This window comes from Temnothorax curvispinosus, unplaced genomic scaffold (genome assembly GCF_003070985.1).
Source record: "Temnothorax curvispinosus isolate PA1 unplaced genomic scaffold, ASM307098v1 QBEX01007541.1, whole genome shotgun sequence".
Lineage (NCBI taxonomy): Eukaryota > Metazoa > Arthropoda > Insecta > Hymenoptera > Formicidae > Temnothorax > Temnothorax curvispinosus.
The window spans coordinates 159,376-184,448 of record NW_020217321.1 but is presented as its reverse complement, the minus strand read 5'-3'; the positions used below and the strand labels follow the sequence as shown (position 1 = coordinate 184,448).

General features: G+C 35.0%; 2 protein-coding genes across 4 annotated transcripts in view; both read right to left on the bottom strand.

Annotated features, from left to right (window-relative positions):
* LOC112457147 (aminopeptidase N) overlaps window positions 1-3,540 on the bottom strand; it is a 41,784-nt gene extending 38,244 nt beyond the window's left edge. Inside the window, exon 1 of the mRNA XM_025020053.1 lies at window positions 3,453-3,540. The gene's annotated coding sequence lies outside the window, so the exon portion shown is untranslated. The remainder of the gene's footprint in view (window positions 1-3,452) is intronic.
* A 2,652-nt stretch (window positions 3,541-6,192) lies between these two features.
* Window positions 6,193-25,073, bottom strand: part of LOC112457145 (V-type proton ATPase 116 kDa subunit a-like) — a 34,556-nt gene continuing 15,675 nt past the window's right edge. Inside the window, exons 1-14 of one of the 3 annotated variants that reach the window (XM_025020046.1) lie at window positions 23,983-24,107; window positions 15,863-16,003; window positions 14,945-15,124; window positions 14,319-14,447; window positions 14,123-14,205; window positions 12,925-13,051; window positions 12,520-12,696; window positions 11,285-11,497; window positions 10,631-10,844; window positions 10,101-10,527; window positions 9,498-9,625; window positions 9,172-9,404; window positions 8,412-8,806; window positions 6,193-8,020 (exon numbers count right to left, since the gene is read on the bottom strand). In XM_025020046.1, the coding sequence (XP_024875814.1) occupies window positions 7,924-8,020; window positions 8,412-8,806; window positions 9,172-9,404; window positions 9,498-9,625; window positions 10,101-10,527; window positions 10,631-10,844; window positions 11,285-11,497; window positions 12,520-12,696; window positions 12,925-13,051; window positions 14,123-14,205; window positions 14,319-14,447; window positions 14,945-15,124; window positions 15,863-15,979 (2,520 nt within the window). In that variant the 5' untranslated portion in view covers window positions 15,980-16,003; window positions 23,983-24,107 and the 3' untranslated portion in view covers window positions 6,193-7,923. Of the gene's footprint in view, window positions 8,021-8,411; window positions 8,807-9,171; window positions 9,405-9,497; window positions 9,626-10,100; window positions 10,528-10,630; window positions 10,845-11,284; window positions 11,498-12,519; window positions 12,697-12,924; window positions 13,052-14,122; window positions 14,206-14,318; window positions 14,448-14,944; window positions 15,125-15,862; window positions 16,004-22,458; window positions 22,545-23,982; window positions 24,108-25,073 lie in introns of those variants that run through there. The other 2 variants (XM_025020048.1, XM_025020047.1) reach the window with 2 other exon arrangements.

Sequence of the window (25,073 nt, the reverse complement as noted above, 5' to 3'; positions counted from 1 at the left end):
GAAGAAGTACTTAATTGTTTTATTTCTCTCAGAAAAACAGTGAATTAGGCCTATTGGGAACACCACATTACAAAAAACGCGCCTAGCACTGTATCTCCGAGGTGGTGTGGAAAACAGTGCATTATCTCTGAAATGCATGAAAGTTGAAACTTTGTAAGCCACAGGACATGAAAACGATTAATCCTACGAAAAAAACTTATGGAATGTTTTTTATAGAGAATTTTATAAACTACAAATTTTATAATAACTATTTTTGCCGTAGAACTAATGAATACAGAGATATTCGCAAAAAACTGTTTTTTTTTACCTTTGACCCTCTGTAAAATTTTTAGCAAGGGTCACATTGATGGGGGGACTTTTCACATATTGTTTATAACAACGAAATAAAGGTCTATGCAAAAATTCAGCTGAGTGCAAATTTTTCCGCAAATTTGTTATTTTTTTGTCTAATTTTCCTGAGCTATAATGGGTGGCCCAGAAAGTGAGTGTTTGAGGGTTAAAACTGTTTGGGTTGTTTCTTATATATTTCGTATTTTTGCTATAACTTCTAATAAAGCATTTTAGGACCTACGTTTATATAACATTTCTCTCTTATTTCTGCTTATAGAACATACTACTAGAGTTTATACGGAAAAATATACATATATGAGAAAGAAATTTATATAAACAATATTATATTTAATTATCCATCTGTATAAAAAAAAAATTTTAAGTATTCTAAAATTTTAATAACAAAATGTATGTATATATGCGACAAAGGACAATATTTTTGATACATAGAAATTATGTATGAAAGCAGTTTCTATTTTATTATAAAATTATCAATATATTCCGTTGATTAGATTTATATAGCAGCGCTATTTATATTGTAATAGTTCCATAATACTGCAGTGACTTCAATTTTTATAAAACTGTACACGTATATAGGAAACATTCAATGGATGCCTTCGAAATTTAGGAAATAAAATTATTAAATCGCAGGACGATCACGTAGTTAGTAAAAATATTCAAATACAAGCACTTTTACAGAAAAATAAACTTACTCAGTAATTGCTTTCTTATGTAAAACCCTTCCATTATTTATATGACAGAATTATCATTGTGGTTTTCCTACATGTAAAATGTTTGGTGATCAAGAAGATTTTAATTTTATGAGTAGGCAATTTCCGGGGTAGACGTGATTGAAAGTTCAAGCGACACCCTGTTTCCGCTGTAAAATCCTTCTTGTGAGACGCTGAAATAATCAGAGAGAGAGAGAGAGAGAGAGAGAATCAACGAGGAAATAAATTTGTTGACATCCGACTTATCTCGCTACTTTCGGCGAAATGAATTAGCCAAAGAAAGTTTGAGAGTATGCTAGATAACGAGAAGGACGCGAGGCGCTTTAGAGCACGCTATGATCCTAATGGCGAGGATGCAATTCAGACAGAATCTTCCGGGAGGACGCGGGAGATTCTCGGCCCTGATGAAACCGCCGACTCACTCTTCTCTTCCTAGCTAATGGAAAAACTTTGTCGCCTGGCCCAACGCTTTTCCAATCATAAAGTTTGAAAAATGGTCACGTCGGTTATCCGCGAATTTTTTTTCGCCATAGAATTAACGATGATAGGAAAAGATCCTATCTCTCTCTCTCTCTCTCTCTCTATGGAAAATTTCGTAAAGTTCTCGCTGGACACTTCAGTTGTTATAAAGGACCATGTGATCCTTATTTAGTTTATTTCTTAACTGATATTTTCAACGATAATTTATCATAACGTATTATATATTTTGTATTTTATTATAAAACTTATTTTGTATGAAAGTTTTAAATTCTCTCATTATTTGTATTTTATTTAAATATTTTCAACATCATTTATTGTTAGATAAGACGATATCTATTATGTAAACGACATACAGCTTGTCGAGTTATCGAAGATTAAATTGTATTAAAATAAAACGCGAATTAATTCTGATTTCAGTTGGTTCATCTTTAATTGTTTATTAATAAATTAAAAATCAACTAGATCACAAAATAATAAAAATAATAATAACTAAACAAAATATATTTATTTCTTAAATCCCGTGCTAAAATGTACCGCGCATCACGGCTAAGCAATTACTAACGCAACACATAACACGCTTCACGAAGTTTCTGATCCACAATGTCACGTCGAGTTTTCGCGCTTCACGAGACTCACCGGTGCATTTTGCAAATGCGCTCGCTATTTGAGGAAGAATACGTCCTATGGCGTTATGACTTATAACTTATACGCAAACTACGACGCAACGGTTGACAACAATTGTCTTCTTGGTTGTCCGACGATTAGAAAATAACTACCGAGCAACCACCTGCACAACGCTGCTCGCATATCTCCCTTTCAACGCACTCTCTAAAAGTCGAAGAGCGAAATATCACTCAAAACGAGTGAAATGCAAGTGTAACGAAACGTGAAAATTGAACCTGTGAACTTCGAATGATTCGCCAAGAAAGAGTAAATTGCGCTCTATAAGTTGAAGTAAAATCGCACTCTATTTCAGTAAAAGAACACTCTTTTCGAGTGCAGTAAATCAGTGTCCATAGGAGTGAATGATGTCACTCTAAAATTTTGAGTAAAAAAATCATTATTTACTATACCTTTAGAGTGAGATCATATCACTCCGATAGAGCTAGCCGCTCTAAAAATTTGAAAAATTCACTTCCGCCTTATGAGTGTCTGCATTTACTCAAATTAGAGTGACAACTCTCTCTTTTAAAGTGACTATCGCAATCACTCTAATATATTAGTGGCGAAACTACTCTATGAAATTTAGAGAGCGATGATTCAATTTAATATAATTAATGAAATATTTAACGCGAATCATATATCAATTACTTTTATGCGAAATTAGCAAGACACTAACGCTCCCGCGCCTATGAATTCCCAAAATTCCACACGTGCATAACGTCGTCGGCATCAGCGAGATTAAACTGTACTGCAGCTCTAAGCCGTAATCTTGAAATTCTACCAACTAAATTGAAAGCGGTTAAAAGTCGAAAATAAACGATTTATAAATATCTTCAAAACGTTCTATCATTTGCTGAGTGTTCCGCGAACGGCTCATGTTTCTTGAATAAACATTGTTAATAAATCTCAATGAAATAGCAACTGGAAATTTCATAAATTTTTTAAGAAGGCAGTATAATTAACGAAGTGATTATCACTTCTGATTCATTGTTTGTTTATTGTAAATAAGCGTAAGAGAAATCTAGAAAAACGAAGAAAAACTTATCTAACTCTTCATTCATCTATTCGTTCATCTAGCGGAAATCTGGGAGAACGCATTTCAGATAAATGCCCGAGAATAATTTCGGAAAGTGGGACATGCCCCTTGGGAAAATGGGACAACTCCTTGCAACTGTGTGAGTCGCAAAGCTTCAATTTATATATTATACATACATATATAAATCCGACCCTGATGATCCGTACACTCACCTGCGTTATCGAGCGCGTACGGGTCCATGCGCGAGGGATGCTGGCGCCCGGGATATATACGGGAACACACGGTGGCAGGCAGCGCGCGTCGCTTACTGAACTCTCGCTCTGTTCTCGCCCATTAAATTGGAGAAAACGTTGCATCAGCGCGCGCAACTCTGTCAAATACCCACGGTGCGACCGTTGCCGCAAATTCGATCTCCCGTAGGATTGGATCGGAAGTGGCGGAAGTGCCATGCTATGCCATGCCGTCGTGCTCCAAGTGGAAGATCGCGAAACACGAGAAAGGGAGAAAGAGAGAGTTTCGTGCGATCAATAACGATCGAATAACTTCAAAGCTGTTAGTTCGAGTTAATAGAAGTCCTCCGATCTTCGCCCTCGTCGAGATTGACTTCGGCATAGCGATCCGCAATATTCAACCCCGTATAACTTTGCAAATAGTTCCGGTAAATAGTTTGCGTGTAACATTTTTTTGGAACTTTCGTAAAATTCTTTAAATAATAAACAAGGGATGATTATTATACATTACGTTAGATTATTATACATTACGTTAATCAAATTTTCTTGTGATTACACGTTTTTTAAACTTATAACCGTCGAGACCAATCATTATTTAATATAATAAATATAAAAACATTCTCCGATTGTATTAAACATCAAATAAATGGCTTTCAAAGAGTACGAAACAATAAATACTTTTTTTTATTTTATACACTTTTCCGGATGCAATAAAGACAGATATTAATTTCAAGTTTTTATTTCCTAGGCAAAGTCCGATGGAAGCGCGATTATTTCACTTAAATAAGCAGGAACTTTTTATTGCGCTTTCATATCTCTCTTCGCGACAATTCATGACAGAGCTCTTTCCTCGTGTCGATTGAAGAGCAAATCCGCAATCGATTTAATGCGTACGAAGCGGATTTCGTTGATACCTTGGTTTATATTTTGCACACGTTTTGCAATAAACATTTATATCTCTAAAAGCGAGAAGCTAATTAATCATTAAAAAAAATGATTGTCTAATCAAAATTGGTAACCATTTTAGAGTTTACAACCATTAAATTGAATTTAATGTACATATATTAAATTGATTAAACAAAATATATTAATTATTAATGCAATATTAAATCTTAACAACGTAATTGCATTAATAATTGTAATCATTAAATGTCTGATTAACTATAAAATCAACAATAATAAGTGGAATTTGATCAATATGTGAATACCACAAGCAAGTTATAGATATGCACGATTTTCGGCTAGGCTGGATCTTTGTAGCCTAATATCTTTTGTATGTATATGTACATTTTTCTACTCAGCAAACTACGGATCAATTGTTTTATCAGTCTTAAAACACAGTCTAGTTCGAATAGTAAATTCACATAATTAAATCGATTTAATAATGATGATAATAATAAGCATCCTTTAAATCACTACAAGATTTATTGCAAAAACTATATTATTCCAGCCAAGGTTTGAAGACCTGGATCTCCCTCCAATCTGTAACTGGCGTTTTTACCAATTTGACTAATTTAATCAATTCGACTGAGGTATGTAGTGATTTCATCGCAATAACCATTATTATGCGTAAATATTAAGAAAAACATTCATTACTTCAGGCGACGTAAATAAAAATATTATTAGGCTACCAAGATCCAACTCGACTGAAAATAACACATCTCTATTTACTTGTGATAACTGTGTACGAAATCTTTTTGTTTTTATTTTTTATTTCTCAGCCTGTACGGTATTGAAGCCGGCTGATATTGACGCATTATTTTGCATATCATGATGAATTCTTTCAGAAGGAGGCGGTCACGATTTAATTATCGTCGCTAGACTTTAATTAAATTGATACCATCTTTGGACGCACCGTAAAACAGTTGGACGTGTCCTAATTGCAAATTCCCGGTGACTTATTTACAAGCAGTGGGGATACAACACGTTACGTCGTACAAGTCGTTCTAATTAGAAAAGGCTTACGAATTTCCATTTGTTTCTGCGCGGAGACAGGATGTCTCAAATAGCAAGAAAATGAAGACCAGGAAAAGTTGATTAAACGACTTTCTTGTATTGGAAAAAGTTTAAAACGTTTTAAGATTATTTTATTCCTTTTCTAATTGATAGTAATTTCTTCGTTCCTTTATGTGAAAGCTACAGCAGACAAAAGATGTATACGATCCAATATGACACATTTCTGTATTTAATCAAACGTTAATTATCGCATTTCGAAGTTTGCCATTAAAGAATCTTTCCATTTTACGCAAAAGCAAAAAAATTAAGGATAATTGTTTTCATTTTTAGAGAAAAAAGCATACAAATCTGTTGAAAGTACACGGAATTTAAAGAGTTAATCCGCTAATCTTTTCAACGGAGTTATTTTAATATCCATAATCTATGAAATATGTAAAATAAATCCAGTCCGTTATAATTTGTAGCGTACTATACACTAATTATGAAAATACACGCACGTTGAGCTAATGAGAAATGCGGGACAGCTTTGTGCGTGACATTTTCTTAAAAAGAATGTCTAAAAAGGATATCTATATATAACATTCGTTGCGTACTTGTAAATGAGATTCACACATTCCCCGTTTCTATATCAAGTAATTAATCAACATTTTTTTTCTTTTTCAGTTACGCGACGCACGAAAGTAAGTTTAAATGACAGTCAATGTGATATCTTTTCGAAAATTTAAATAAAAAACAGAAGAAAAAAATCATGCAGAACACGTCAATATATGCAATACTTATCAATTTATTTTAACACATTGATAAAATATATATTGAATATTTATCTATATATACACAAATTATATCCCAGAGATCTCGATCTTAATTTCAATTGAATTCACAAGTTAAACTAGGAATCAATCTTTCCGTAAGAAAAATTTATTTTCTTCCTTATGAAAGATTTTCAACCATCATTTCTTGCGACAACTGATATTCGGCACTGGAAGAGATAACATTGGGTAAATTAATTAGCTTTGCAAAAACAAAGCAAATATTTAAATGGGTTTCGTTATTCAATCACGGCACGTGAATTTCATTCACAAAAAGATCCTTATTTTAAACCTTATTTATATAGGCCTATAGGCCGAAGATGTTTGACGTCTTTATAACGAAGATCGACTGAAAATCACGTCGTCGAGAGAAAATCGGGATCTCGGGAATACCTCGCGCACGAGTGTGTAGTGTGTACACATCGCTCTCTTTTTGACACGTCGCATTAATACCTAATGGTGGATACAGTTGTTATGGTAACTTCGCGCAAGTTCGAATACCTCTGGTTACCAATCACTCGGGAGGATTTGTACTACAGTAATACAAGAATGTACATTTCGCCGCTTGTCTGAGTCCGTCGAGCATCGATCAAGCTACGGTGCGGCACCCCACAGTGAACACAATGTCCCAAATCGGGACATATAGCGTCTTAAAGATATCATTAAGACGTCTGAATGATATCTTTAAGATGTCTTGAAGACGTCTTAATGACGTCTTTAAGACGTTATATGTCCCGATTTGGGACATGCATGTTATTTGGAACACGATTCGGATCAACATAATTTCTTCATTTTCCAATTTCTTCATCGTAGCGCCATAATTACAACGGCTCCGATTACAGCTTTTCTGCGCGGAGAATGAACTATAAGCGCGACGTTATAAAATATTACAACGCGCGACGTGCTTAATGACGAGCTACAGCGACTATGGCATGTCCACGTTACTAGGTAATTAATGGAATGAATATAACGCGCACTCGGCAACATCAGCAGCAGCGTAGTTGCTGAATCATATGCGTCTTTTATATCTCTTTTCCGCTTCCGTTGAAATAATACCGCGATCATGGTCGTTTAACGTTGGACGAGCAGAGTTAACTCTAATCGCGAATCTTATCTTAAAATGAAATAATTGATAAACTAATTGAATTCGTTTTACTAAGCGCAGACGTTGTTACACTTCCTCTTTTTAAAGTATTAAACTATAAGTAATTTAAAAGAATTATATACAAGCAGATAAAAATTAGCAAAAATTTACTAGCAACAAAATTTAGAGCCGGCTCCGCAAATAAATTCTTTTTTCAAATTCGGTAGATTAAATAAAGTAAAAATTTGAAAATGAATATCTAAAATAAACTTTTATAATGCGCGCCAATTTCTCGATCGGCATTGTTATCAACGTGTAAAAAATATTGAGAAAACGTATATTTCTTCTTCTTCTCTTATTGTAATTATCGTGTGCGTATTTGACCAATGTACATGGACACGTGATCAATAACTATAATTGTTGAAGAAGGCACATTGTCACACTCATTTAAAACAATCCATGGCAATTAATCCTTCTTGTACTTTCCTAGGCAACAAGACAAGGCCTCGCGTATATGAAAATATTTAAAATAAAGAAATTTTCGCGCATAATATTCAGTAATTATATATCTAACGATTATTGCTGTGAAGACCAGCGGCAGCATCTATTCCTCGATATCCTCTGCATCTAAGATGCTCTTGAAGTAAAATGGTTGGAAGGGATGTCCTAAGCCTTCGTAGAATTTACTCATGAACTCGACCCTAAAGCATAAATGTTATTAAAAAGTAATAGAAAACAGCAGAATACGATAATAAAATGCCTTAATTCTCTAAATTTGATCAATTAGCACTCCACATCAGTAAATAGATCAACAGAAAAACTATTAATAAAAACTTTAGAAATTAAACATTAGAAATTAATACAAAAAAAAAAGATTTATATTATTTGCTGAAGTTGAAAATGTAAAACCAATTAAAAATAATTCTTATTAAATAAAATAGTTAGAAAATAATCTGCATTTTTTTCCCATTTAAAAGGTATTCTACAATTTCCTTCTTAAACAGTTTTGGACTCGTTTTAACTTCACTTGAAACAAAACACTTTATCAAAAAAGCGCAGCCTCTTTGAAACAGCCTGGTATGTCACACGTACCAATGAAGTCGAAGCGTGTGAAGAAACGCCGAGAGGCCCTCCATCAAGACAAGAATGACGACGGTGAAGAAGGCCCAGACAGCAAACACGGCAAATAGGACAATACTGTTGATATACTGATCTTCCGCGGCGCCTAAGCCTATTCGCAACACTCTGTTCCAGAGCACTTCTGACAGCTGAGAGTGGGCCAACGACAGGGCCCATAATCGTAGATAGGAGGCAGTGTGCGAAACGGTGGATAAAACGTATTCTATGGTATGGATGATCTGAGTGATCATCAGCTCGCTGAAGCTGTCGTCGTGACCGTGATCATCCGCCGCTGCATCCTTGCTGGTCCCAGCGTCCGGCGGTTCTTGGGCCTGCAACTCGATGTCCTGGGATGCACTCCCATTACTCTGGGCAAGCAACACGCGTGTAACATCAGCCGAGTGTTTTATTTGTATTTGTGATTAAGTACAAAACACCAATTCTCCCATTTCATCTAATATTATGATCCATCAATCTCGAGACGTTTAATATTATTAGCTATTGTTTGCTAAATTTTTGTTTATACATATATCACCGATATCTGTGATGATCTAATGAGCTTAATAGCTTGCTGAAATTACTAATTTCGTACATATGTACAAGTGACGCTTATATGGTGTAAGGTAAAAATCAAAGGCCGCATTTTTATTATTAAAAATTGTGAGTATACAATAAAATAAATCATTAAGTAATAGAAATTAAATGGTACAAAGCAAAATAACAAGTTACTTACGTAAATCTTTCCTGATGTCCTATGTCTCTTTGAAAATAGAATAAATAATGGCTTCCCGAAAAGCATAACGGGAACGCACAAGAGGGCGGCGGCAAGCAAAACCATCTGCAAGACATCCTGTCCCTCGAACATGTACTGGGAACAACCATCAGGCACTTCGGCATCTTTGAAAAGCATCATGTTAATAAATGTAATTAACACCGACGGTGCGCAACCTGGTGTCAGTCTTGGATCTGCATTACAAAGCATCACATTACGTCACAGAAATTATGTATGTGTGTTTATGTATATTGCAATCACTTACTTGAAGATAAATTAATATTTACCTTCAGCCGAAGCCTCGTACAAAACCCATTTAATAAACATCAAGACAGTCATGTAGCAAAATAGCCATACAAGGAAGAGCAATTGTGGTAGAAATTCAAGGAACAAACTGGCATATCTCTTGAAATGTCTGAAAAAAGGTCACAATGCGCGATATGTACAAAACGTCGATCAACGTCGAAAACTTTAATCAAACCTGCTTCGGAAAGAATAAAAGTATTTTATGCAAACAGGAATTCACGGAAATGCTTTCTATCGAATTATCACGAGATATCACTTATGGCAATATAGGTACACATAAAAAAATATCGTTTAATCTTTCGTAATTCTTCTTTGGCGCAAAAACGCAGAACACAATTTGACGTACCCTGCTCGACATTCATACGTGTATTATATATGTAACGCATCTACATTTTCTTTCAACAGTAGTACAATTTTTGCAATCACTCCCCAGATAACACGTACCATGTCAAAAATTAGGACATATAAGACATCTTTTAAACAATATTTCATCTCAAAGATGTCTTCAAGACGTCTTATGTCCCAATTTTGGACATGCGTGCTGTCTGGATCTTAATTTCTTTCATCAAGATTACGATACTTACACCATATTGACGACGTTCATGCAGACGCCGAAGATCATGTGCGCGACGCCAAGAATAATCGACAGCTTCATCTTGAACGAATTGTGAAATACAATTTTGTTGTGAGCGAGAGCCCAAACCGGGTCTACACCCAGAGGATAGGGATACTGTAGGTAACTCTCGTTCTTGTTTGGCGACAATTCTAGCGTTTTGTTATCTCTCACGACGGTGTACGAATACCTGACCCTCCAACTAGATCCGAATATGTTAACTGACTTTGCGAATATGTCGTTGTAGATAAAACCACTGTAGATGGAAAACAAACCCATGAGGAGGATGATGTAACGACCGCCGAAAAATAGATTCCCAATTTCGTTGTCGGACTTTTGCGCGTTGATCTTTTTCTCCATTAGCACCATAGCCAAACCAAAAAGCGTCAGTATCAGCCCTAACGCAAAAAGTCACGTACCGATAACGATTACTTGACAAAATATATATCTATTTCTCACATATTTGTTCATCGTTCCACTTGCTCGCTCGGATTTACTCACCATGGCCAGCGTCGCCGAACATAACGGCGAACAGAAAGGGAAACGTAATGATAGTGTAAAGTGCCGGATTAGCTTCGCGATACGATGCCACACCGTACGCGTCAATTAGATTTTGAAAGCCTCTCGTAAACTTGTTCGTCCTGTTGAACGTCGGAGGATTTTCATCCGTGTGGATCACGTTGAGGAAAGACGGTATGGAGCTGCCACATTGTCGCTAAAAAAAAACCCTACATTCCTTTATTCAATAGATCATATCTTTGTGTTTCGAAATGTTGTTTTCTGAGAAGACGGTAACAATACAAAAACTTTTTACTTTGCAACAAATTATAAGTTATTTAGCAGAATACGGATTTGACGCTGTTTCTATAAGGACAGCTGCTTGGAACTTAATGATTCACTTGTAAATATTAACTCAAGTATAATTTCTAATCTTATTAAGTTTTTTATTGACAATAAATGAAATTTCTTCTATTATGTCTGGCAAAAAAATTGTATTTTTATTTAACACAATATTGCTTCTAGTCTAGTCAATTATCGTAACATTAACCGTTTAAATCCTTTTATTTTTATTTTTAAAATATATAAAGCAACAAAAAGAATGTAATCCACGTTATAATTTTATTGGATATTTTTTATAGGTATATGTACACTAACCGATCCTTCTGTAAGACAATTTTGTACGGTCCCGAGATCGGAAATAGGCATCCAGCATTCTCCAATGAGACATTTTTTTGACACGTCCATATTGAACAGATTCATTGTGTGATAAATAGCTTTCATCTTTCGCACCATGATACTCCAGTTTGGTAATTCCTTCGCTACGTTATGCAGAACACGCTGGCGATGATCTTGCGTTTGATTTAGTACCTTAGCAGAAAAGTTATTCAGATACAATAAGACATTTCCTCATTGTCTAGATTAGATAATCAAATATTAATTAAAATATTTCCTCAATTTAATTATATGTTGTTATTAATTAAAATCTGCCAAGTAATATTTAAAAATAAAATTAATCCCCAAAAAATTGTTTCATATGTAATTAAATACATACACTGAGAAAAAAATGTTGTAAATTTGACTAAACTCGTTTAGTTGTAGTGATTTGTTTAATGCAAATATTAATATATTTAAATCAAATATACGTGAATAATATCAAGAAATTCTGAATCTATTTAAATATAATATTTTTTGAATTAACAAATGTTAGCTTGACAGCCCGTGACCACTGCATTTAGTTGAATCAAATAATATTTCTTTGAATCTACGATTTTTTTTTCTCAGTGTATAAAATATTTCTATATATGTTTTCTTTTTCTTGTATAATCTCTGAACGTATAAACAAGAAAAATAATAAAAAAAAGAATTAAAAAATAATTAAAAGAATGATTTTTACATTGTTTTTTTAATAAGAAAGTTGAAACTTGAAAAAATGAGGAAAAATTGTTCATATACGTATAAACGTATATATCATTATCATTATATATAAATGTAATATATGATATAATCATATACAAAAATGTAATAATTATAAACAAAATATGATTTTATATATATACATTATATAATCTAATCGCAATTTTACCTCCGTGTAAAAAAATAATGCAAAAACTATTTTTCCAATTATTTTTCAATTATTTATCTTATTATTTTTCTTGTATATACAAACAAAGATTATACAAAAAAAAGAAAACACATGTATAGACATATTTTGTACATAATTAAATATAGAAAATTTTTCTCTGGGACCATAATAATAATTAATATTAATAATAAAGTTATGATATAACAGTATATTTATAGGATACACACATTTATATTAAGCACTTATTATGTAAATATACTATTTAAGTATTACACATTTGTAATTTCTTTTGACACAACAATCTCACCAATTTAAGGTCCTCTAGCCGTGTACGCACACCTTTCAGCATTTCCTGACGTTCTGCATGGCTGGTTGGGCACGGATAAAGCGAGGCATGGAAGCCAGTGCAGACTTTTTTAATACGAGTCTTCAATTGTTCTCCTTGAAAAAATGCCACAAAAGCCGTTTTATAGATTTCGTTGCCCTGAAAACAATCGCAAAAAAAGGATCAAGCGCATCAATGAACGTGCAACATTCTCATTTTGCGACATGTATTAAAACGAAGCTAAATTAATTTTTCGAGGTCCGTTAGTTTTATTTTGATATTGCATGTGCCACCTTTTTCACGCGTATAAATAACCGACAAAGATTAGCAAATATAATAAATTAAGTAATTTTTATGTGTTAAAATAAAATAAGAATGAAAGCTAACCGTAGCTGGATCCTCCAGCGGCTTATCAAGTTCAGTTTGCCGAAGAAAAACGTTTCCGCGTGATATACGCCAAAGCATTCTCTCAAAGGCTGGAACGCGTTCGCGATTTATTACCCCACCGACAAATCTGCAAGAAATTAAATATCATTATAACATCATAATTTATCAACAAATTGGTCCGCAGCTGACCTTTATGGCCATGCGGGAACATGTTCGTGAACTCAGGAATCTGTATTAATTATGTGACGAGTCAATAGATGATATAGGTATTGCTCACTATATTTAACGTCGTTAATTTAATATTTATCTCGATTCATTTATATTGTTTGTTTTTTTCTCGCTGTTCCTGTTTCAGTTCGCACTTGAAAAGGGTTCGAATCTTGAGCCGAAACGTCGTGCATTTTTGTACATATTGCGCCAGTTAATCGAGAAATAAATTGAATTTGCTGATTTTATTCACTGGCGGACGAAATTATTACCGATAATTTATCAAGTAATACATTATTGCGTCATATAATTGTTGCTTGTAGACATACAATAATTCTAACAATAAGTATAACAGTTCATTTCATTTGTCGCACGCACTTTTAATTGTAATGCTACAAGAATTTTTATCATTAAAAAACAAGTCATATAAGACAAAATTATTTGAAGAGAAAATTGTGTATCTGAAATCTTTATCTCTAAAATTCTTTTCTATAAACCTAAATATAACAAAATAAATTATCTATCACACATTATCTAAAATTGTATACAATTTACATAAAGCAATAAATCAAAGGCAATTTTTCGTTTAAGAGTTTCTTAATTTTCATTTTCATTACGTCCAAAGTTATCCAAAAAATTGTCCCACAAGAATATTATTCATTATATTTTTTCAACTTACTTTTTTCAAATTTATGTTATCGCAATGAATTAATTACATAATTAAATTAATAATTAAAATGATTTTTTAGAGATAAGATATGTATAATAATATAGCAGAAGTTTTTATATTCCAGGACAAATCCCGTTGAAATAAGCGCGCGTACAAAAGTAGGTATAGCGAAGTCGCATGGGGAGTCGCTTACAAAGGCGTCAAAAGCGTCCTTTTAATATTATTAAACGTCACACACGCGAGCTTAATATATTAACGTTATATATTTAACACGCAAGAGAGAACCGGCTTGAGTGATGATTCCGTAAAACTGTAACTTACTCCAGACGTCCGCGAATCGAGACGACGGGATTCAGTGCTTCCTCGTTGATGAGCGCCTTGGTGATCGAATCGTTGGCTTCTTCCTGTTGATATAGAAGAAGAAGAAACGAATCTTGATTCTTCGACAAAACGGTAACATCAATTACACGAAGGAGGACGGCGCTACGAACAAAAGCTGCTGAACTACTTTAGGTACCTCCGTGAAGAACGCTTGCGTCTTCTCGAGCACATGTTGTAATTCCGTCAGCTCGAGATAGTTGCTCTTCAGGTTCACCGCGTTCTGGCTCAGCTCTTGTATGTCGTTCTCTGTTTTCTCGAGATGCGCCTGTTGCGAGAGAGAATGCGATTGATATATCGAACATACAATAAACACGCAATAAGAGAATATCAATATTGTAAATAACAAAATATTCTGCTATTTTTTTATGTAATCACAATTAATAATAATATTAAGCACGAGTTTTTGGAATATCGATTCTCATTTGTTATTTTTCAACGTTATCATAAAATCCGACTTTAACGTAAACACTCACTGACGCTGACTCATTTCGCATATAATGCGGCGCATTTATGCTTGTTATGTGCTAAAAAAAACTTTTATCTTTCTATTTTATAGTAACGTAGCTGTCTAAAAATATTTTTTTTCCATCATAGAAAATGTAAAACATTTTTTTTTAATACATCACATTTTACGAACGTATAATCGTTAAATCGTCAAAAACACGAGGATTCGGGCCTGACGTTATTTTATTCAGATTTATTTTACGCGGTGTACCTACGTCGAAACAAGCTTTCGACGAATTTCGGAGAAAATTTTTTTACCTCAAGATCGATAATTGCACGTGGGTTGGGCGCGCGCGGTAGTTCCGTAAGATTATCCGGGATTGGTACACCGTCTTTCTTGACCTCCGCCTCGATGTACCGAAGCTTGCGCTCCAGTTCGTCGCATCGTCGGACCTCGTTGACGAATTTCCGTTGAAAATAATTCAAGTCGCCGTTCAGCTAGACATTAATATCAAAATTTAATATGATTAGTTTCCGATGTAGTCAGGAACATTAATGTGCTCATTAAAATTGAATCTTATGTGCAGTCCATTAAAATTGAATCATCTGACTGTTCACAGGATACAACTTCAAAATGCATTAAATGGTTTTATATCTCACGCAAAATTTATATGTACTTTATATAATAGTATTAGAATGTTTTCATTTTATTATATACAATTTACATACTACAAAGTATATAAATCTTAGGTAGTAAAATTAAGATATTTATAATACTTTCAAATAAAATTTGTAAATTTTTTAAATAAATTATTTTTAGGTCTTTAAGTAAACATAACACTTAAGTCTCGAACAAATATTGTTACAAGTATATAATTACGTATTTCATAGTTTGATAGAATTCTTATATTCTTAAAATTAAATATTTCTGCAGTTAACAGATCAGTTGCAGCATTTCTGCAATTACCTATGCTAACTGATATAGAAATTTAATATTATTTAAAAAAGAAACGCTTTCTCTCTTCTCCCTTTCTCCATAATAATTATTATAAAATATAATAAATAAGATAACAGACAATGAATTTCTCATCCCAAAAGAAAAAAACATAATTTTAAAATAACTTTAAACGCATCAGCTGACATATTCAAATCATCATAAGTATAGTTACAGACTAGTCAGACTAATTACATTAAATAAAGTCATCGATAGAGAAGATTACACTTAATTCCACTTACATCACGAAATTGCACCGTACCGGTTTCTCCAAGTTCGGAAACAGAAAGGTAAGCCGTCTCCGGCTGAATGAACAGCTGGCAAAGGGCCATCTCCTCGCTCCTGAACATCGCCCCCATTTTCAAAGCAATTTAATCCTTATCCTGCGACAAGAAAGACAATATTTCTTCTAAATTGCAGCTTATATCAAGTATAACAGAAAATAAGAAAGGTATGGTGCATGACAACCATACCTTTTGCGACTGAGCTATTTTTATGTTGCTCATAAAGTTGCGATTTTTATTTAACTTCCTGAAAATTATAATTTTAACGTACGTCTCGTCCAAATAAATTTACAAAGTTGCAATTTGAGTAATACTGCTGAGCGGAAATATTAATACGGCGAAATCAATTTATCAAACTGAAATATTTTAATGAAATATTTTTTTGCTAATTATTTCTAAAAAATATAGAAAAAACGCGAGCACACACAAAAGAGACACATTAAAACTGTAGGAGAAGTGAATCGTGAATCTTAATCGACGAGATATCGAGCAAACATTGATACAAGATAAGGCAATTGTAGTCACGTCTTGTTAGCACGACACGCACATTATTATCGATCAATAAATATGTCACAAAAATATGCGAAATAAAAAACGAGGTCACCGTGCCACTACAATGAAACATCAGTTTCACATATTTTAAATATCTGTTAATTAACATATTTGTAAGATCTTAATAAAATGTATAAAAGAAACAGTCTCTAGATCTCTGCTAGGTAAACGAATCAATACAAATAGCAGAAAATCCTGCTGTATATATTTAAAAGAAACTACACGGAGTGTAAAACTACACGTGAAAAACGGAGCAGACTAAAATCTATATATTGTAAAGTAAATTTCCGAATAGATCATTCACAAACTTCTTTTATTCAAATTTAAAGCAGCGACTACGAGAGTGAGACAAAACTCAGAAAGAAAAGAATCAAAAGAAAAGAACGCGGAAAACCGTGATAAATGACTTTCCTTGTCGACGAGGAAACCGCCAATATTTGATTTGCAAACACACTCTTGTTTTTCTCCCATCGAAGATTTTCTCACAGGAACGACATTTGAGGAATCGCTATCGAATTCAGCACGTACGCGTGCTTATTTATCGACAAACACAAGTACCGCCACACAAAATGCAACACGGAAAATTCATGTATTTTAATCGTCGTTTAAATTTACCGTATTTAAAATAGTCGAATTATACCCGACGCAATCTGATCGCCGAAAGTTCAAATGAAAAGTTTTACGGCCGCGGCGCTCTGTTTCCACGTAGTAGGCGGAGACGCGAGGATAAACAGGAGTGCCAGATAAGCGAGACGCTCCATAAATATGTACGTGAATAAAGGTGTTACACTCGCGTCGGCACACCCTCGCCGCGCCAGGTTAAATTCTCGCTCTTATCGCGGTTCGTCAACTCGGATAAAAAAAAGTGGCGCCGACGTTACACGCTGACGTTACGTTTGTTCTCAAATGCGGTAAGCTAATTAGCAATATATAAACTGTGCGTATCGAGTTCGAGAGGAGGAAAGCGAAAAGTCTTAGATGGCATAACAAGCAATTCGAAAAACCTATAGAATTTTAAAAAATTCGTAGAAATCGAAGATGCGTCCGCAAAAAATATGTGTCACGTATGCTAAAATGACAAAACATGGCGGAAAACAGTATAATCTTCTTCTCACAGTAGCAGTCTTCGTAATCGTTCGATAAGGAATCATAAAAGAAATTAACTAAGTGAATTATTAACATCAACTAACGTTCCTTAAAACATTTTTCGATACGGCATCCATCCATATCTTCTTTGAAGCTATCTTTACATCGTGAATAAGCCTAGCTTCATTAACTGCAAATATCGAAAGATTAGCATTCTTCTAAGCAATTTTAAGTATCGAAGATTAGCAATTCTAAGCAATTTTAACGACTTTCTTATCGGGGCACCATTGCCCGTGGCTAATTATAAAGAGGACATTGAAACACTAACGTGTTATCGACTCGACTAACTAACATCTCAAGATCTGATCGCTTCGACCGGAATTTTCGTTAACGTACTCATTCCATGTCGTAATTTTTGAGGCAACAATGTATCCTTTTCATTGCAATTTAACGTCAAGATGTCAGTTTAAAGATCAATTTAGACAATATGTTATATAATATATCGTTTTAAGACAATACCAGAAGGACATTCTAGCGAGCAGTAATTCAGCAAAATTTCTAGAAGCTTGCTAAATTTAATACCGCGCCTGTCGCAAGTCCTTCTCTTATTACTTAGTCGCACGAGAGTCTGCAATTGGCTAATTGTAAGTGGCTTGTCTCGTTATTGCACGTGCAGATGCACGCTCACAGTGTATATTAAGGACAACTCTCTTGCATACTTCACTCTTTTAATATTTACAAATTAATTCCAATTGTTACGTCAATCGATATTAAAATGTAAAGTAAGGGTAAACTTAAAATTTTTATATCACACGTGCGTGGAAAGTGGCCCATTATGCGCGTGTTTTTTGTGCGACAAATAGCCAATTCCACACACCACTCGAAACAGTGCGGTAATATCTCATTCCCGCACAGTCTCTCAAGGTGAGTGCGATCACCCGCACGCGTGTCCAATTTTCAACTTCCCGCACTTATTGTTACACAAATAACTATTGTGTGACTCTACATATCTTTCATGATTGATATTAACAAGAAATTGGCACGATTACTTTGGCCCCTTGATTTGACAATGGTTTTTAATAGTATTTTTTACGCTGAACAAAAAATTAGATAGGTCTTATAAAGCTAACCGCTCTAGTTTTCGAGATATACAGTGTGTTAAAGTTAAAAATAAATCATGTAAATTTTTAAATAATACTTCGATTGTGTGTATAGACCGTATAGACCGTACACATGTAGGCGGGGGTGAGTGAGGGTAGACCTCGGTTCGCATGGAAAGTTGAAATCTCGAACCGTACAATAATAGACCTTGCTTTCCCCTATAAGCAAGCCAGGGTGGGGTGGACTTAATGTCTTACGTTGTTTAAAAGTAAATCGTAATCCACTTGCAGGAGAACCCCTTCCCCGCATAAAAAACCAATCTAACTCAAAACCTATATTTCTAAAAACTTGAAATTAAAATTTGGAAGTAGAGTCAAATATTAATCATGAAATTTTTTACTATTTTTCCGTGTTCCTCGCCAAAAATTCTTCCAAAAACCACACATTTTAGAGGCCAAAGTTATCGCAATTGTTCCTTTATTTTTAATTTTAACACTGTATATCTCGAAAATTAGAGCAGTTAGTCTTATAAGACATATATAATTTTTTGTTTAGCGTAAAAAAATACTACCAATAAAAACCATCGTCAAATCAAGGGACCAAAGTTATCGTAATCGTCCCAAGAAATTATTAAATGTACTATTTATTAAGAAATATGCGAACGATTCACTGCACATTTTCTACAAATACTGTAAAAATTTTTTTAATTTTGTGGCAAAAAATAGTCTGCCATAAAATAAAGTCTAATCGGCTTAATTAAATGACAAAAAATTTTAAGTATAGATATATGTACAATAACGTTCAATATTCTCATCATCGAATGTGGCTGAGAGCGTAATCGTAGAATGTAACATTGCGTGCGAAAATGTGGTAAATAGCTAAAGTTGTGGTGAATTGATGGCGGACGGGCGTTGGTTTCCTGTGAGATTGTATGAGTTCAAGTTTTATGACAATACATTTGTACAGCGAAAGTAGACAAATTGTAGCATTTTAACAATATGTCACATCTCCGCTCATCGTTACAAAAAAAGAGAGGAAGTGAGAACAGAGAACAATTAAAGACAGAAGTTTATTATATTTTGTGAATAATTGCCTAGAGAAAATGTACAGAATGAGAACATGACGAATCCAACTAGATGAAAGAAAGGGGGAGAAAAGATAACCACTTATGGTTGCTGATTAGGTTGTAACCCTAATAAACTCGGGGACAACAGGTTCTTCACATATACATATACATATACATATACTTGTCGTTATAGCTACTAACTACGTGAGATTACGCTTCGCGAGATGTCACGCTCGACAAGAGTTATTCGAAAAAAAAGACCGCACGTCGATTGAGCGATACGATAACAATCGGAGAAAACAACAAATATCTAACCAGAACAATGTAATGGGTGATATCTTGCTTGGGAATAGAAATATCCAACGGGTGATATATATACTGAGAATAGAAATATCTGCCAATCAGGACAGGAAAATCAAAACCAGACCAACAAAGCGATAAGAATGTGCCTGAAAGATCTTATACATACGTCAAAACAACCACTTGTATGAAACCAAAAGGCCAAGATCAGGATAGTAAAACCTGTGTCCGACCAATAATGACCTACACAGCGAAAACCAGAGATATCTGCAAAACTAAGAGCCTAATCTGCAGTACGGATTAAGTTGCATATAGTCCGTACTGCAGAAGTGAAAAGTATATACTTAAGCGGGGAGCACACACTTCTGCACAACGCATAATGTGTAAGCATAAGAAAATTGATTGGTCCATATACATGTGGCATAAAGAAATAGACCAATCAGTTTTCTTATGCTTACGTGTTATGCGTTATGCAAAAATCTGTGTTCCCCGCTTTAGAAGCATTATCCACGGGATACATCTTCAGAGACAGAATTCCAAACACAGAAATAACAAAAGCGACATCCAGGACGTTGTCAGGTGGATAAGGTAAAAAAACGAGCCTGGAACATGTATCAAAAATAGATGAAAAGAATGGATAAAATATCAGAATTGTAAAGATGGCAAGAAACAGAAAGCCATATTATCCAAAAGACCCTCAGACAAACCATCAAAAGTGGCTAGAAGGACAGCTGGACATCAACAAGAGACGCCATAAAAAGAAAAAATAGTAAAAACAGGCTCAAGCCTATTCAAAGAGAAAAAAGAAGAAAAACAAGATATTTTATGACATGATGCACAATCTGTGACATAGGCAATCACAAGGAAAAAAAAACAATCAGTAAATATCAGAGTGGTCTTGAAATGGTTGGTCAAAATCAAGGATTGGATGGGGCTCGTCATAGGGCCGGTTGTTCCAACCTGTTAGTAAGCTAACTAATAGTTAAATCATATGTCTATCTTTGTCTAATGTAAAAGATAAACAAAGACATATATATGATTTAACTGTTAGTTAGTTTACCAACAGGTTGGAACAACCGGCCCATAAGGATGAAAAAAGTTCCTATAAACCTTAGTCCAAAAACGCATCCCGCAAGAGTTACGACTCATTTAATTATTATTAATATCTACCTGATTTAGAAAAATGGAAGGCCATAAAAGGTAAAACTTTATTTTTATTTACAGGAGTTGTTGAAAATGTCCATCGTTAACTAAAACACACGCTTCTATCCGTCTAACCATTGAATATCTACACCCTCAAAGATTCCTGGCGTATTTCTTGTCTTATAATTTCGCAACTGTCGATAATATGCGATCTCGGATGCGTTTTTGGACTAACGTTTATGGGAACTTTTTTCATCCTTATAACGAGCCCAATCGAATCCCTGATTTTGACCAACTAGTTCAGGATCACTCTGTATAGTTATACTCTGATTATCCGAATATTTTATGAGAATGTAACGAATAGACCATATATTTTGCGGCACAAGAGAAAAAGAAAATGTCAAATCAACACTAATACGCAAGAATATATAATCTTGAAATAAGATTATATTGCATTAAACGAAGAAAACTTGCTTGAATAAAGTCATTTATATAGTTAAACGAAGTTTTATATAGCTAAATCAAGAAAAAAAGAGTTGAAATAAAAAGTTGAAATTCTTATAAGAAAATTATATATTCTTGCGTATACATAATACAAGTATATCAGTGCTGATTTGACACTTCTTTTTTTTTGTGTGCGGCACAAGAAAAAAATAAGGTTTCTCGAGCAGCAAATGCTTGTACGCTTCTTCAATTAAGCTTTAAATATTACTCATCCGTGTGAATTATTGATATATTATCCCAACTTAGCATATCATTTACTCAATTATGATCGATTATCTCGCGTTAATAACGTTGAAGCAAGTTTCTAATACATATATATAACGCATGGGAATTCCGGATGACTCGTAATATTCAGAATAAACATCATAATTCGATCCAGATTAAGATCTAAACTCAAGATTGTCATTTCAATTAAATCGAAGGTGTTTCATTGAATCGATCAGTTCGCAAGTAAGTCCAGAACTTAAAAGAATTAAAATATAAATTTACAGAAATGTACGTGACGTTTTACATAGATCTAAGCGAAAACAGGTTCACGTGATTGCCTCGCAAGCACTTCGTTCGATTATTATTATCAGCAAGTCGCTCGAAAGCAACAAAGATCCTGCGAGGATACGATCGCTCTCTTGCTTGACGAAACGAATTTAAATCGTTATGTCACTTTTGAACCATTCGTGAGTGATTTATCTCATAATATTTAATTAATACAGATTGCAGATTTATTGAATCGCTAAGCTGTAGGTGTGAGGTCCGCGCACGATGAGCACGGACAGATAAAAATAGCGTAAAATCTTCGACTCACACTGATAGTATAATATGTATACGTTCTCGCAAGGTCGCGTTCAGTTGGAGCACTACCGCGACGATAAGCGTTACGCGCACTTTTGCAGAAAAAACAAAAAGAAAGAGAAAAATAATTACGTAACGTACGTAACGTTTATACAAGCGAATTCAAGCGAGCACAATGGGTACCGCGCGACCGGGCGCGCGTCTCGCTACTATCGCGGACTTTACGACTTCGCCGTTGAGTCCGATTCAACGTGGCGTGTGTGAACGAGCCATGGGCCAAACACTATACAATAAGCTACGAACGACGACGACGCGGCGACACGGACGGGAGAGGAGGAAACGCGAACGACAAGCTTGCTCATTGTACGCGCGGCAGATGCTCGTTCGAATCAATCCAGCGTGTCGGGATGCGGACCAACGTCCGACGGCGCCGGCGGTCGACCCGGTATCAGTTACGTTTTACGTTACGTGTGCAACCGGCGGAGAAAATGGTTCTTCTCTACGCGGAAAGCCCGAAGATAAAATTCCTACGAAAGGTGACGCGGAGAAATGCCGTCCGCGCGAAATGGCCCGACGCATGTTTAAAGAAAAGGCATTAAAGATGTCTTTAAGGTGTCTTTATGACGTCTTTTATCTGTCTAGGTTATGAGCTAACTACGTGATTTTTTTTGGAGCTTTACTCCTCTAACTTCATTAAAAAATTTACTGAAATGTACTGCTTTGGAAAGCTATACCAGATAAATTGCAATTTAGATGACTATGCCAAAGCATTTTTCTGAAAAAAAAGTCGAAAAATGTATTTTTAGAAATAATTGTGCATCGCGTAATAATGCCAAATTAGGGATGATTAGAGAAAAGAAGTACTCTACCATCAAATCCTCAAATTCTGAGCGCCGGCAATTATCTTTGTCTTATCCGAAACGTTTAAATCGCATTGAGCAACGTCAAAATATCCGCACGAGTCTCTGCGGCTTTGAAGCAAAACGGGAAAAACGATAAAATTTCGAAAAATGTAAATCATTTCTGAGCGTCCGTGAAGTATAGCGAACGGAAGCGCGCCGTCTTCAGGCGTTATATTATGTACGCTCGGGCACATCTTCAAACACAGATACGCCGTTGTTCGGTTCATTAGTCGCCTTCGACAGGCGACTAATTAAGATTTTTCAACAGTGTCAATAACTACGTCAAGGCACGGTGAGCAAACAAGAAAACGCAAATAAGCATGTTAATTATGTACAGACAACGCACGTATGTATTCGCACGTATAATATATGTTCTAGCTGAAATCATTGAAAACAATAACGATTATAATAATATAAAGGAAGAGACAGCTAACGAAGCAGCCTTTAGAAGCTATTTGCGAGTTTATCTCGTTATCGCGCGACTGATTAATTAGACAATTTTCGCGATTGGCGAACGCGATTGGAGAACGCAACACATTTCCGGATACGTTAACTGTGCGGATCGTATTCTCTAAAAGGCAATTTTATTGAAGAACACCTCTCTTTTCGTAATCTAAGAAAAAAAAAGAACAAACCTCGTTGAAAATCTAATCAACTTGAATTATGGACACGTATAGGCAGCTCCGCGCAACAAATTAAGCCTACAGCCCTACTCCACCAGTCACACAGGTACAATGCTCACGACTGATATGATCCGACACTAGATCCGACACAACGAATAAATCCCACCTTCGCGAGTGCGTAAGAAGGTAGGGGAGGCGGGTGTGGAAAGAGGAGAGGGAATCAGAACTCGTGACGATCTTCTGTCAGCAGATAAGAGCGGATTGCGATAGAGCGCTGTCTCTTTTGTGTCGCCGGCGGTTTTGTGCGCGACACGGCTGTTTTTGCATGCGTATACCTGATCGCGGAATCGTCGCGCAGGTACACGGCACGTGATTGCGACACTCTCTCTAGGCTGTCATCCAGAATCGATCTCCGCTGGCAGTCACGCTGATCCAATGAACATGACGGAAGTGAAGAAGCAAAAAAACGTGGAAATGAGCTATAGATAACAATTATATATAGTATATATATATATATATATATATATATATATATATATATATATATAAAGCCCATGAATGACATTTTTAAGCGTTTCGTAGACAAATCTTATCTTTAGTATACTATTTTTATCTTTGATCCATACCGCGATGATTTTCGACGGCGCATTCATTTGGAGAACGTAACTATAATATTTCAACGCATTTTTCACGGCTATTTCCATACGCAACGGATGCCGTACGTGTTATAAATTGAAAGGCGCACGTAATTCCGGATTGCGACGTGAGATAAGAGGAGATAAGAAAAGCGCGTAACGGAACAACGGGAAGTCAATATTGGTCGCGCGTAATTACGCGCGATGCAGCGAATCGCTGGCGTTCGATAAATCATAATCGTAGCTCGTGAATTACGCGATAAACCCCAATTATATTCGTCACCCGCGTATTATCTGCGGAACAATGAATTTTTCTTCCGCTATATTTTACGTGCGCATATCCGGCGCGAAGCACGGAACAAAATACGTCAAGTATCTAATCGCGAAAGAAAGATTTTTGTTAAAGCAGTTTTATTAGAATCAGATAATTCTACTTGAGATAAAATGCGACAAACAAAATAATGACAC